This window comes from Galeopterus variegatus, unplaced genomic scaffold, assembly GCF_000696425.1.
Source record: "Galeopterus variegatus unplaced genomic scaffold, G_variegatus-3.0.2 Scaffold1803, whole genome shotgun sequence".
NCBI lineage: Eukaryota > Metazoa > Chordata > Mammalia > Dermoptera > Cynocephalidae > Galeopterus > Galeopterus variegatus.
The window spans coordinates 261661-277602 of NW_007727914.1; the positions used below are offsets into that span (position 1 = coordinate 261661).

General features: G+C 36.1%; 1 protein-coding gene across 1 annotated transcript in view; it reads right to left on the reverse strand.

Moving 5' to 3' along the window:
* THSD7A (thrombospondin, type I, domain containing 7A) overlaps positions 1-15942 on the reverse strand; it is a 210500-nt gene that overhangs the window by 154335 nt on the left and 40223 nt on the right. The window contains exons 4-5 of the mRNA XM_008579065.1: positions 10561-10716; positions 9003-9215 (exon numbers count right to left, since the gene is read on the reverse strand). Of these exons, the coding sequence (XP_008577287.1) occupies positions 9003-9215; positions 10561-10716 (369 nt within the window). The remainder of the gene's footprint in view (positions 1-9002; positions 9216-10560; positions 10717-15942) is intronic.

A 15942-nucleotide genomic window follows, 5' to 3' on the forward strand; every position in this document is an offset into this window, starting at 1 on the left:
GAAATTTTAAGCAGTTGAATGATATGATCAAGAGGGGATCTATGGTGGGAGAGCCGTAATACCAGAATAAAGAACACCTGATACCAGGATACAACCTTATCCACTCGCTGCCCTTGTTCTTCCCAGACAATCAGTGTAATTCTTTCCAATTAGACTCTCCCACCCCTGCCACTGTTGCAACTCTTGTCTACACCACACTATCACCTCTCACCTGAATTACTGCCGTGGTCTCCTGTCTGCTTCTTCTCTGCTCCCCTAAAGTCCAGTCGCAATAAAGCAATATGAGTGATTCTTTAAAAACATGAGTCAGTTCTGGTCACTTTCCTGCTCAAACGCTCCAGTACATTCCCATCTTAGAGTAAAATCCAAAACCCCTGAGTGGTCTCACGTCTCTGTAACCTCTCTAAAGTCACTCTCCATTACTCTTCCCCTGACTCACTCTACTCCAATCGAACTGGACACCCTGTTCCTCAAATATTCAAAGCATTTCCTACCTCAGGATTTTGCATTTGGTGTTCCTTCACCCTAAATGTTCTCTTCCCACATCCTCTAGGGCTTACTTTCCCATGTCCTTTATGTCTTTTCACAGATGTCACTCTATCAGTAGGACTGAGTAAATTGTAATGCAATGAACTAGGATGGCAAAATTGGAGGAGGAACCAATTTTGAAGGAAAGATAATGACTTTGACTTTGGTACATAGTGAGTTTGAAATGCCCATAGGGTTCAGTTGGGGCTTCCGAGTGGAAGCAGAGAAAGGATATAACATATAGGAAACAGAAGAAGTAGCCTGTGGTATATTAAATATGTCTAAAATTGTGGTGAAAACCTTTCATCAAAAGATATTATATATTCCACTATCTCTTGAATCTGGTTTTGACCCAATCCAATGCGGTAGAAGTGACCTTATGAGAGAGTTCTAGAACCTAGGCATTAAGTGGTCTTTTAGCAGTTTTGACCTTTTGGAACACTGCTTTGAGACCACCTTGAAAACAATCTAGTCTACTGGACCATGAGTGGACACATGGAGGAAAAAGAAGGCACATTCACTGATAGTAGTGGGGCCCACTTGGACATTCCAGCCATGCCAACCCTTCACCTGAATACAGCTGCATCAGTTAGGCCAGGAAGAACCAGCATAGGAACTGCCCAGCCAGCCAGGAGAATTTCAAGGTGGGAGAGGGAGGGAGGAAAAGGAGGAATTGGAAAAGGGACACAAAAATCAACTACATTGTGTATTGATAAATTAAAATTAAAATTAAAAAGAAAATAAAATAATTTTTAAAAACCAATACAAAACAAAAAACCCAAAATTATTATGAAAATTTGGGATGATTTGTTATGCAGTACACATAGCTGGTATAGATCTTAGTTTACAGACCTAGAAATGAGATGCTGTTTTAACAAAAACTCAAAAGAAATACTAGTTGGAGGCCTGGGGTGGATAAAGGCTGAAAGGTAGGTGAGAAGATTGTTAGTGGAGGATCGAGACAGAGTCTCATTTTAAGTAGTGATGGAAAAATTGGCAAAACTGTTGCTTGTGGAGACTTGCATGATAGAAATGTATCTAGTGAACCTATAGATCTGGATAAGGAGATTTCCAAGAAAAAATATTAAAAGTGTCAATTTAATGTATTTTTTCCCCTGAGGATGAAGTGCTATGGGAAGAGAAACTAAAGAAGGAATAATTCAATGTGCAATTGGAATTTAGAGGATGTCACAATGAGCTGAAATGGAAACTAAAACTATTTCTCGTTATTACACCTCTGGAAAAGATTTTCAGAGTAAGAAATGGCCTAAGATAAAAATTAAATCTAGGATCCAGGTAATAATCCTTTCATAACACCACAAAAAGATTTAAGTGATTCACAGAAGTCTCTCTTAGCTAGACATAGGACTTCCAAGAATCTTAGAGATATTTCCCACGGCAGCCTCACATATGGTCCAAAGTAAAAAGAAGCCTGTTTCAAAAAAATTATGGATATGGTTTTGGGGCACAGAGTGACCCTCAATGAAATTCATAGGAAACCCAAACATTTTAAGAGTGATGTATTGATAATATCCTGCCAATGTAGATTTAGAGAAAATGAGACAGTTCAAAATGAAAAGAAAATTAAAAATTGCCTCTAGGCTCTCTAATTTCTGTGGGTGGAAGGCAGATAGGGTATTTTGCATGTGGGAAAAGTGACAATAATTGTGATCAGAGAGTAGACTGTAGAAAATTAAATTATTTGCCATAATTCTTTGCAATGTCTCTAATCAAGAGGTAGAGTCTATTTCCCTACCTATTAAATCTGGGATGTCACCGTGACTTGCTTTGACTAACAATGTGGCACAAGAGCCCATGTGAGCTCAAGAGGACTTTCAGCTTCTGTTTTGTCCTCTTGAAGTAATGCCCTAAAACTACCATGAAAAGAAGCTGGTCTGGTTTACTGAAATTTGAGAGCCCACATAGAGAAGTATCAGTGTACCCCAGATGACAGTCAGCACCAACTGCTAGATATGTGAGGGAGGCCACTGTGGACCTTCTAGCCATAGCCAAACCTCTGCGAAGGAACTCAGGCGAAACCTGAACAAGAACTTGCCCAGATCATAAGAAATACTGTTATTGATTTCAGCCACTGAGTTTGAGGCGGTTTGTTACCCAGAAATAGTTAAATGATACATGGCCTGAGAGGTAGGAAGAGAATCAGGAATGTAGAATCCATGATGTCACAAGAAGACAGAGTGACAGAATAGGTAGACATAAATAGAATCAAAGAAGAAAACTAGGAGTTGGATAACGTAAGGAATGAGATGCATCTGTTAGGTCTAATAATTAAATTCCTACCTACTTTGACTGAAAGCTGTGCTTTCTGTCTATACTGTCTTTTAATGACTCAGATGTGAGAGAACTGGCTCCCTGGGTTGTGTTAAGGCCCCTCACCACCTATGACAAAGTGAAAGGCTATTTTCTCTTACATTTCCCATTTGAAGTAGTAGCTAACACTCAATGGAGACTTGATATCATTAAGAGGTAAGTAAACAATTTTCTACTTAGTTTTCATCTGAGGTCTCTGCTAAATCTAACCTACTTAAAAAAATAAAAAATAAAGTTATTTATAAAATCCTACTCGTTGCTATGACATTGCTATTCAAAAGAACATTGGCTTGATCCTGATGATTTTCTTAAAAATAAAAAAATAATGTTTAACAATATGTCAAAATATACTGTGCTACATAGACAGACACACACACACACACACACACACAGCAGACAGATCCAGATTTTTGAAGCCAAAAATAAAATTATGATTACTATAAACCAACACTGAAGAATAACTAACCTATTGCTGTAAATTTTCTAAAAGGCTATAATGACTTTCATTTTTACAGCACACTGAATAGAGAATCTCAACCCAATTATAGGAAACAAACTCCTACCAACAGTGTTAGATGATCCTAATTGTAAGTAAGAGACCTTAGATTTAAACATAATATATCCAACCTAATTATACTCCAAACACATTAAATGGCATAGTCTTCTACAGGCAGGAAACTTCTTAGTTGATTCATTGCTTAAATTATGGGGAAAATTCAGTTATAGGATAGATTCTTGCATTTAAATGATTAGCTTTTCCACATAATGGCTATGCAATTTGTGTTAAGAAGTAGATTCCAGTTCCAGAAAATGATCATGCATTTGAACTTATGTTCTCATCTAGCTCTATAGACATTTGAATTGATCTGAACTCAGAGTTCTCACCAAAGTTTCAGAAGCAAATCTTATTTACATGAGGTTCTATTCCATATTTAAACAAATTTTAACTTAACTTTTTGACTATCACTCTTCCTTGCATATTATGATATTCTTGTCCACTGATAACAATTATGATAAAATATGGCACAAAAGGCATTCCCCTAATACAAAAAAGCAAAAATATTTACAAATGTGCTTTCCAATTTTAAGATCATGAAAAAATATTCTAACATTTTCAAATATTAAACAATCTCAATATCTGCTGCTTGGGTGTTTTAAGGTTTTCCAGCATTCTGAAGTTAACTTTTCCATTAAAATCCAAATAGAATTATTTAAATTCCATTGGGGAATCCAGGAATCTACTAAGTTGCAGTGGACCCTCCCTCTCAATTTTTTCCAAGGATTTTCATGGAGCTAATATTTCTCCCAATACCTTTGGTTCCAATTTATTTCTTCATTTGTCCTAAAATTTACCAGTCCTTCTAAGGTGATTATATCACTTATTGTTCAAAGCAAGGCACTTTTAAGAACAAAAGGGGGTGCTATTAATAATGACCTCAAGAAAAGGGTACTATCCTAAACAAACCCGAAAGACCGAATCACCTGTTTCATACCAAGGGATATTTCTAGTTAGCTGTGGCCCTCCTCAGGCTTTTTTTTTTTTTTTTTTTTTTTTTCCTTTTTTAAGATCTCACCTTTTTCCCCAGACTCTCACCTCTACTCTCAAATTCTTCTCCCATCTTCCTTTACCATTCCTAGATTCCATACATCTTTCCCCATACTGCCAGAGCTAACCTAAAAATTCCGTTTTATTTTGCAGAAAAACTCAGCTCTTTTTTCTCTTGTTATTAGGCATGCAATATAGAGAGTACCACACATCTGTTAACCAAAATGTCCCATCAAAGCATTTTCCTAAACTGGAAAACTGCATATCCTCACAAGCATTCCTCTGTAGTGTAGAAGACACTATTATGTTTTATGTTCCCTTTAGTTTACACAACATTTATACTCCTTTGCCCTATAATTGGATATCTTCCTCTAATGGACAGTGTTTCTGGCCAGCTTGGATTGCCTGGGATCCCTTTTTATCTTTTAATTTTTTACTTTATATTTTTCTTAATACTGACTATATACAAAAAAGTATGACATGAGCTACTTGGGAAAGAAATAGTATTCAGTTCTCACTTTTCCTCTATTCACATGCGGAGTACATATCCCATTCCAGAAGGAATTGGTGGCAAAAATTACAGAAAGATTAGACAATCACATGATAAGCCAGGGCCCTGGATATTAAAGTCATCTTCCCCTAAGTATTTTCACAGTCAGTTCTTTTGGCACTTCCGATGACATGCAGAAATATTTCTCAAAAGAGGCAGAAAAACTTGCTTTAAAGGCTTGCTTCAGTGCTAATCTCAACATGCCCTTAGTCACATTCTTCAGCATTGCTAGAATCCAGCCAGTTTGCTGTGATGCTGCGAGTCTTTGGTGAACAGTTACCCCCATTCGAGAATGGCACCATACACTCATGGTCATGACTGATGATTCTGTAAATTAGTACTGCACCGCTAATGGAGGTGCAAACATGAATTACAGTGATTTACTCCCATAACAATACTATGTTCTTTGGGCTGGCCAGTTAGCTCAGTTGGTTAGAGCACAGACTTATAACAATACTATTTTTTGGTTTCATAGCTATCCGAGTCAAGTATGAAAGTAAGTTGTACATTTCAACGTCATTAGTTATATGTTAACTTTTACTAATGTGGAAAAAAAATAAGGAAGGTAGCACAGCAGTGCAGGCATTTGAAACTGCCGAGCTTCACAGCTTTACACAATAACACAGAAGACAAAATAATAAAACTGAGTTTCTGAAATTCGTAAGAGAAGATGTCAATACTCTGATATGCTGATATGTGAAATAGAGCATAAGGTAAGGAAATATGGATGGCATCATTTATTTATTTTTTTCGACAGATGGAAAGGAAACATGGAAATAATATTTGGTTTACAGATTCAAGCAATAAATAAGAATAATTTTTTCCTCCATCTCCAGCCTAATAGCCTTGCTTTGTGCTGCTTCTAACCAACTAATTTGGGAAACAAAACACACTTACCTTGCCAAATCTACACCTTTAAAATATAAGTGCCACAGAAACTAAAACAGGGTAAGTTTTGGGTATTATTCATAGGTATAACATCCTCTAGGATTCTCACCAGCCTCACAGACTTTCAGAATAGTTCTTGCATTTGTGCTCAGAGATCGGGAATTGGTTTTCCGACGATCTTTAAATTATGAGCAATATTTTTTCTATTACACATAAAATGTTTATCTCTTTTTGGAGAGTCTAATTGGCTTTTGAGCTCTCTTTTGTTTCGTAATTCTGTTACAATCCCCTGTCTGTCAGAGAATCCATGTGAAAGTCTTCATGGGTGCTCTCACAGCTCTTCCCCAGCCCTGCTACTTAGCAGACAACTGTAATAATGAACAACAGCAGCAAATCCTAATGATCTCTGTGAGCCTGGACAGAGTATATTTCAGGGGAAAAATAGAGACTTTAAATGCTTTGAGGTCATTAACAAAGTTGTAAAATTTGTGACTAATGTGGGAGAAAAGAAGTCTTTTTATTATTTGGTAGGTTCACAGGCTCTAATTCTTCAGGTCCCTAGTTGAGCCTTAGCTTAATTATGAAACAAAATCTAAGCCACAGCCCAGGCCTAGAGGTAGAGTCTGTACATCTAATCAACTTTAATTCCCTGGGCCCGATTTAATTACAAAACAACATTTGGTGCAGCTGCTAAAAACTTGCCAGGTGACCACATGATAATATTGGAATGATATTTACAGGTCTCCAGCTTTTGCTGGCACAATTATGTCTCAGCTATACACAAATTTGACCAGCCACTAGGATTTATAATAAAAAAAAATTCCCTTAGTTTTATATACCCCTGTAGTTAAGCCAGTTAAAGTATTAAGTTGCCCTACAACGAATTAATGTAGGAGGTAAAATTTAGTGATGGAAGAGATGTCCTCGTAAAGAACAATAATAACGAACTGAATATCAGTTGTATACTTCTTATGTTTCTCAATTCATTCTGTCTGTGAAGTAGACAAAGTGAAACCAGCCTATGTACATTGTGAATTATCAATTTGTTTTTTAGACTACAACATACATTGCTTTTCAGGACAACTAGATATATCTAACTCATACCTCTGCTTGTTTTTTAGTGTTTCACTAGACAATTTAGAAGCAAATATTTGTGTTATAATACTGAGAAATTGGTAAAGGGGTGCAAAAAATTATTACATTGTATGATGTTGAATATACTAACTATCCTGATTTGAGCATCACATATTGCACACAGGTATTGATACTCAACTCTGTACCCCACACATATGTACAATCAATTACATTTCAATAAAAATCAAACTAAATTTAAAAAATTAAAAAGAAAGTAAAAAATTTTTACCTGACAAAATTAAAATAAATCACTGATATTTTTTAAATAGCTGGCTCCTCTAGTTTATATAAAATATACTCAATTTGCACAAATATCCAGGAAGATCATTGCACTAAGTAAACTAAATCTGATTTTGCATTGGATTGCATCGAGGTAGAAGTTATATGCACAATTTACTTTTCATTTTAGTTTTTTGCTTCACTCAAATATATCTTATATACTTTTTGCAATACTTTTTCTAGGGCCCTAATTCCTCCCCTGGTCTATAGATGGACAAGAAAAATTATTTGTATTGAGAGGAAAAAAAAAAAGTTAAGAATCAGTATCAGTAAAGAATTAAATATGATCCTAACTGTTTTTATACCAATTCCGAACATAATATAGAGTACCATCTAATCCAAATTAAGATTGGAAATATGGGTAAAAGAAAAGCAGAATATGCTGCTTTTGCTTTCTTTTCCTAGATGCCAATCTCTTGAGTGTTACTTTCTCCTCTTTTTCTTTCTTTTTAGAGTCGAACAGGGAAAAGCTAAAGAGAGAATGCATCATAGCTGATTATACCTTCCTAGAAAAGAAGCAGAATACATAAAATTCATCATAAAAGATCTGGAGCAATAATTCCCCTTCTTCACATTTCGACTTCGAATGCCAGTCCAGATTTTACTTAACACTGTTCAGCATGGCTACCTTAGATCCCGGACAAAGACAAAAGGCTAATTTCTCAGTAAGTGCAGTGCGTGTCAATCTCCCACCCCAGAGAGTATCTTTCTTTACTACTGAACAGTGACTGAGTCACAGAAGGAAACAATTCTACATGCTGGAAGAAAATAGGATGAAAGGAATTATGACAGTTACCAGATGTTACTGTACCCCTGAGGGGACACCAGCATGTTTCTGCACATGCTGTAAATAGCATCACCTGTCAAAGAATGGGACCCTGAGGTTTAGTGCTCATGCTTCTCTGATGTGCAGAGTCACAGGATTCGAGAGTTAGAAGGAACCTTAGGGATGATCTTGTCCAGAGGTTTTAAACTGTGCCTGGGGGAGTCCTATTATGGTTCCTAAGAGTGATTGAGGGATTGCTGAGGGATAAGGGATTTTCCCCAAAACAGTAGCAGCACTCCTGGGAAGAATGTAAAACTCGCATGTTGAGCTAATGTCAAGACAGAATATTATATCAAACAAAAATACATTGTAAAAGTCCAAGGTAATTCCAGTGGTTGGAGAAAAGAACCTTGTGGAAAACCACCTGCAGTATCTCTATGACATTCCTAGAGGGGAGACCCCTAGAGAATAGGAGAAGGCTGATTCAGGAACTCTGCTGTGATAGACCTCCCGGCTTGGGAGCCTGGAAATTAAATTATACCACTAAGATAAAACATCGGGGAGGAAAAAACAACAACAAAAAACAACTTCCAGAATTAAGCCAACCAACCCTTACTACCCTTCTTTATTTACATTTCATTTTCTAAGGCAAATAAAAAAATATCGCTTAGGAAAATGTTACCTTTCTTGATTATTTTTAAATTTGGCAGTTTAATATATTCTAGTTCTGATGATTTCATTCTTATTCTACATCATCTATTCTGTTTTCTAATTTAAAAATACCCTGTGACTGTTCATGGAACCTCTCCACTGATACCATTAGAAAGGGAGAAAGAGAGAAAGAGAGAAGCAGCTATTTCTATGTTTGTAAATGGAACCAGTTACAATGAGAGAAGAAACAACATTTTAACATAAGGTAAGAGCATATCTCCAGGGTTAAAAACACATTCATAAAAACACAGTAGATACATCTGTCTCACCATCACTGTTGATGCACACAACCTCTTGAACTTGAGTGCCCGGACCACACTCCTTCCCATTATCTGGCTCGCAGTCTCCGAGCCTCACTGCTTTCCAGTCATAGCAGGATGGCTCTTCACAGGGAATGGCTTCCAGTAAGTGAGGGCAGTTTCCAGTCCCCCCAGAGCCTCCAGTGGGCTCATTGGTAATACGCCGCTTCCTCAGTTTGAAGCCTGAATTATTGGGAAAAGGATACATTTATTATCATCAAGGGCTGAGAACTTCTCAAAGCTGAATGAAGCCCCAGAGTGAAAACTGGATGAGAGTAGAGGGTAGAAGTCACATCTATTTTGAATCACTGGTATATACCCCCAAACTATAGCTTAATGTGAGCTCATTAACCGTTCTTTAAAATAAGTGAATGAATGAATGAAAAGGATGGAAAAAGGGAGACCTTTGCTTTTATCTTACTACAGTAAAGATAAGGCAAGAAATGCCATATAACTTCTGTCTCTCTCATAGAGCCTTGGGCCTTGGGTGGGGGTGGGGGTGGGAAAAGGAGAGAAGTCTATAGTTATAGAATATTCAAAGACACAATGAAATCTCAAACTATTTAGAAATATTCATGACCAGATGAAAGTGCTATTATTTTTAATTCTTCAGCACTGTCACCTGATTGGATTTGGAGAAGAAACCTCTGAGAATTTGGATAGTTAACAAAGAAACTGTCTCTTTGAGCTTCATTTTATTTTGGACTGTTTGGAAATTTGAAATCAGGACATAAATCATCTGAGCTCCAACGCAGAATAGTCAAAGTCCTACTCTATGCTTTAACAGCACTTAAATGCTGCCCTTCCAGACAATGTATAACAAAACCACTAAGTCTGTTATTGCTATGTGAACATACTAGAATCACTAGAAGACTGTCCTTTGAAACAAAGTAGGAAAACATTTTCAATTATGAGAGCATGTGAAAATTAGTCCACTTTGCCCACTACAAAGTAAACCACTGCATTTATTCTACTCCTGTTAGACATATTGTTTGTATCATAAAAGCAATAAAGTGTTTGTATTTTTGCATTCAAAGTAATAGGGAGCTCTGTTTATTGGGCACTATCAATGGGGTCAGGCACTGAATTAAGTGCTTTATGTTTATTATCTCATTTATTCTTTAGAAACAATCTGGGAGGTAGATATTATTACATCCCTTTTACAGATAAGGGGACAAAGATTTAGGTAAGTTAATTAACTTATCTAAACAGTAAGGAACAGAGTAGGCTTTCCAATCCAGATCAGTCTGACACCGAAGCTCATCTTAACCGCTGCACTAAACGGTTGCAGATGTTCTACATCATGTTGTCTAAATTAACAAGCATCTTGTCTACATTCTTCCATTTAAATTTTCTGGTACCATCATCAGAGTAAGTTTATTCATCTTTTGAAATCAATACTCTTTAACCATTTTGGAAAATATCATAAACAAATAATCACCAGGAACACAGAATAAAATTTTTAAAATAATTAATGATCTGACTCAATTGATGCGAGTTTCAAGAACGCCATGTTAATATTACATACCTTTTTTGCCTTGCTGGTCATTACAGTTTTCATAAGTACAAGGTCCCCAAGCTGTCCAAGGTGAAACTTCACATTCAATTGGACAAGGAATGTGGCACAGCTGTGTAGTATTAGGGACAGGGCCAGTGCATAATTTCATGTCCACTGGTTTTGAAGCTGTTGGGAGAAAAATACAGACATCTCTTAAGAATTAAACAAAAGAAAATTACATGGTCAACAATATGAATTTTTGGCATGTATGGAGAAGGAACATGCTTAAAGAAGTGCAACCAAAACATTATTCCAATGCTTCTCAGCTACATCCTGAGAATAAAAAGACAAGTGGGAAAAAAAGCAGTGTAGTGTAGTCAAAGGAAACTGGACCAGAAGTCTTGGAAATTATTTGATTATCAGCTTTAGCACTAATTAGTCATGCAATTAACAATGCTGAATGTAATTTTCCTAGGCAGCAAAATAATCCTTAAGGTTATCTCTAAAATGCTAACCTAGATTCTAAGACAGTGGAATTTGCTTTAGAGGACTAAACACAGTAGGAGGGAAGACTATAGCTTTAATACATATGGAAAAAATGTCCACCAAGTGGCTTCTGGTGGAGTAATCTCCCATCCCTTTTGGTCCACAGGTGTTGAGAAATACCAGGTGAATATGATGAAGAAAAAGTTCAAATGGGGTGAGTCTCTAGCTGTCTGACTCACCCAATGCTTTACAGAACTTTTGCAGAATATATTATCTGCATATGTGACCGAAATCTAAGAATTGGTGAGGAAAGAACTTATAATTATCTATGTTTGTTCATAAGTTGACCAATGAAGTATCTATAATTGCTGCTTGTCCTTGCTTTTCTATTTTTGATTGCTGCTTGCAGTTTTGTTCTGTTGTACACACATGTATTTGACCATTAATGTCAAGATACATACATAATTCTGAACCCAGAACTGGCTAAAAATAACTAAATGAGGAAGATATTTAAACCTATAAGTACAGAAGAGAATCAAGTTTATCTGTATTCTGTCTGTCTACTTATCTATCCATCCATCCATCCATCATCTATCCATTTATCTATTTTAATAGCTCTAGTTACTTTTGTTATAAAAAATTTAACAAGTAAATGTCTTGGTCATACATATTCTTGAATAAAACCTAGTTCCTGTTTCACTCTGATAATTGAAGGACTTAAATAATGGAGGCTTAGATATCTCTCATTCTCCTTATGTGAAAGGACTATCAAATTCCAACTTCATGGGATTGTGTCTAGAAACTCACAGAGAAATTAAAGTATTTTAAGCTATATTATCCTAACTTTTAAATAAAAATACGTAATATGTCCGTTTATACTTAAACTTAAGTTTCTGTACACGCAAGAACACACAATCATAAATGCTTCCTAAAGGCGATTGCATTGACTTCTTTTACTGCTGTTTTTGTTCATGGGTCAATCAAGATAAGTAAATTAAAAAGAGAAAAAAAGAGGGAAATAGAGAGTAGAATAGTGGTTACCAGAGGTAGGAAAAGGAAAGGAAGAGGTGGGAGCTGGGGAAAGTTTGGACAAAGTCACAGTTAGATAAGAAGAATAAGTTCTGGTGCTCTCCGGTGACAATAGCTAATAATATTGTATTGTATATCTCAAGATAGCCAGAAAAGAGGATCTTGAATGTTATAACCACACACAAAAAAAGATAAATATTTAGGCGATAGATATGCTAACTATTCTGATTAAATCATTATACAATATATGCATGTATTGAAACAACAAACGGTACCCCATAAACATGTATAATAAAAAAATATTTTGCAGGTACTATTTTTCCTTTTTCCTCCTCCTATTGCTTATTTTCTCCCCTCCGCACTCCCCAACTACAGTGCAGTGAATAAATGATTGGACACCTCTAATTTGCTTAGCCTGGAACCAGTGAGCATTCTCACTCAAGTTTATCAGGATTGCTGCAAATGTGCATCACAATGTCAGCCAAAGCCAAAACTGATTAAATTTATTGCTTTCCAACAGTGAAAGTACTTAGCACACTAATGACAGAAAATACAGAAATCAATTCTTCACTTTCTGAATATAAAAAATAACAACATCAATGATACATACTTCACATAAAAATGTATTATTTTTTATGAAATATAAAATGAAAATACATAAATATTTTAAATACAGGAAATTTTAAATATATGAAATAAATATATGAAAATTTTAATGCTTTGCCCTTTTATCTTATATAGTTATATTCAAGTTTAACCAGATTTCATTAGTACCTGCTTAAACCAGTTTCCTTTTACATATTTGTTTAATTAAAAGAACATTGATTTTTGACAGCAGGCAAACATTTTAAAACAAAGCCATTTGAAGTATTTAAAAAAAACCATTATACTTAACATCAATAAAAATCAGCTCAAATTCACCAGTAGTCAGAAATATAAATTAAAACAATGGATACTAGTTCTCTACTTGATAGGCAATGTAAAAGGCAAAAAACAAACAAGAAAAAATATTTGCAACAAATGCCTCAGAGAAAGAGTTAATATCTTTAGTATAAAAAAGAAGCCTTACGAAAACCAAAAGAAAATATCACCCGTGGGCAATGGACAAGCAATTCACAGAAGTGGAAATACAAATAGCCAGAAAATATAGAAAAACATGATTAACTTCACTAGTAATCAACAAACAAAATAATCTTATTTTTTTGCCAATAGATTAGCTAAGATGCAAAAGCAGAATACTCCATGTTGATGAGTTAAGAGTGAGAAATAGGTTCTTTGAAAAATGTATTCTTTTGGGCCGGCCCGGTGGCGCACTGCTACAGTGCGCCGCTTGGCAGTGTGGCGGTGCTCCCGCCGAGGGTTCGGATCCCACATACAGAACGGCCGCTCACTGGCTGAGCGAGGTGCGGGCGCAACACCGAGGGTTGCGATCCCGTTGCCGGTCCCGGTCCGGTATGGGCGCGACACTGAGGGTTGTGATCCGTTGCCGGTCACGAAAAAAGACAAAAAGGAAAAAAAAAAAAAAAAAAGAAAAATGTATTATTTTTACAACCTTTATAGGTAGAGCAGTCTATGGCATGTAGCAAAACTAAATGCAAATTGCCATAAGAAATTACTTCCACTTGTGGAATCTTTCAGGCTATCATTTAAATTAGAGGTTTTGTGTAATAGAGACCTAATTTTTTTTCATTCAATTGATTAAAAGTTACTTTAAAAAAAAAAAAAAAAGGAAAAAAAAAAAAAAAAAAAGAAAAATGTATTATTTTTACAACCTTTATAGGTAGAGCAGTCTATGGCATGTAGCAAAACTAAATGCAAATTGCCATAAGAAATTACTTCCACTTGTGGAATCTTTCAGGCTATCATTTAAATTAGAGGTTTTGTGTAATAGAGACCTAATTTTTTTTCATTCAATTGATTAAAAGTTACTTTAAACATTGGCGTTATTATATTGTTTTGGAAATAATAGTTACTATAAAGTGAAGTTTACTGGGCATACAATTGTGAAGAATATTAGAGCCTGAAGTTTTTTTATACATAAAGTTGAAAACTTTAGGAGGGAAACATGGTTTTATTGAGGAAATGGGTTAAGACATTGTGCTTCTACTTCCTGGACATTTTCCTTGGAAGCTTAATTTTAGCTTTTGGTGTATTTTTTTTTTTTTTCCTTTTTGTCTTTTTTCGTGTCTGGCAACGGATCGCAACCCTCAGTGCTTGCACCCGTACCGGACCAGGACCGGGACCGGCAATGGGATTGCAACCCTCGGTGTTGCGCCCGCACCTCGCTCAGCCAGTGAGCGGGAACCGGTCTTTATGTGGGATCCGAACCCTCGGTGGGAGCGCCGCCGCGCTCCCAAGCAGCGCACTGTAGCAGTGCGCCACCGGGCCGGCCCCTAGCTTTTGGTGTATTTTTAATGAATCAAATAGAATAATCAGTCATAAAATCTTGAGCTATTAAAAAAGAAACTTGATGAATAAAAGCTTGAAGAGGTATTGATGAAGCAAAACATTCTGGTGGGCTGCTCAGCTGCTGAGCTGTTCAAGTCAACACTGAGATAACAACTCTTAGAAAATGACCTCTATGTTATAGGTGTGCACATACATACACACACACGAGGGTACTTCAAAAAGTTCATGGAAAGATTTGTATTATTTTCTAAACTCTACTTTTCCACAACTTTTGAAGTACCCTCATATTTTTCATTAATCAAAGAAACAGAAAGACAGTATTTATTTGTGTATAATTCTATTCCTTTCGTGATTTTCATTATAGGTTTTTGTAAATAGAGTAAATATCGATTAACGTAAATCACAGATACTAGCTGAGTTCCTGAAAAACTGTAAGTCAATCACATCTTTGTACTTGCACGAGTTATTTGGAATCAGTGTGATTCAGTTAATGAAATAAAGGACAGATCCAGGAGAACTTACTGGTTCAAGTTTATACTTGTGGGATATAATTCCTGTAAATCTTTATTATATAATATTGTGTTTACTGCTGATCCCATATTCTCAGATATTGAGATATGAATTTCTCGGAATGGCTCAGTCTTTACACTTTTAAAACTTACTACTTAAGAAATTGTTCATCCAGGACAAGTTCCAAAGAAATAAATATTATATATATATTTTTAAAAGGCTTATTGTTGATTTCTTGAAAATAAAGACATTTTACTGCTCTTAAATGATTTAAAGGATATTCAATTAAATACATATTGCATGCTTCACAAGGTCACATAAGAATGTCAAAACTTTTCTGGGGTTACCAAAACAAATTTAAATAATGAGTCTGGTGCATTTTTATAGGCCTAAAATTTTTTATATTTTGTATGTTTACAGTATACAAATGGAAAAAATATTTTAGGAAATAAACAATACTTCTGTTTCTATCAGTATGGCCAATGAGGTATACCAAAGATATAACCCTAAAGATAACTAATACATAATTCTTAAATTATATTGTAGATTCATATAAAATTATAATTTGACAGAATCTTTATATCCTTTACTCAGTTTCTGCCAATGAGAGGAGCTTACAAAACTGTAGTGCCATATCACAGCCATAATATTAACACTGGTACAGTCAAGGTACATGTACTGGGTTGAATAGTGTCCCTGCAAAATTCATGTCTACTGAAACCTCAGAATATAACCTTATTTAGAAATAAGGGCTTTCTGGGCCGGCCCGGTGTCGCACTGGATAGTGCGCCGCTTGGGAAGCGCGGCGGCGCTCCCGCCCGAGGGTTCGGATCCCACGTACAGACCGGTTCCCGCTTGCTGGCTGAGCGAGGCGCGGGAGCAACGCCGAGGGTTGCAATCCCATTGCCGGTCCCCGGTCTGGTACGGGGGCAACACTGAGGGTTGCGATCCGTTGCCGGACACGGAAAAAGACAAAAG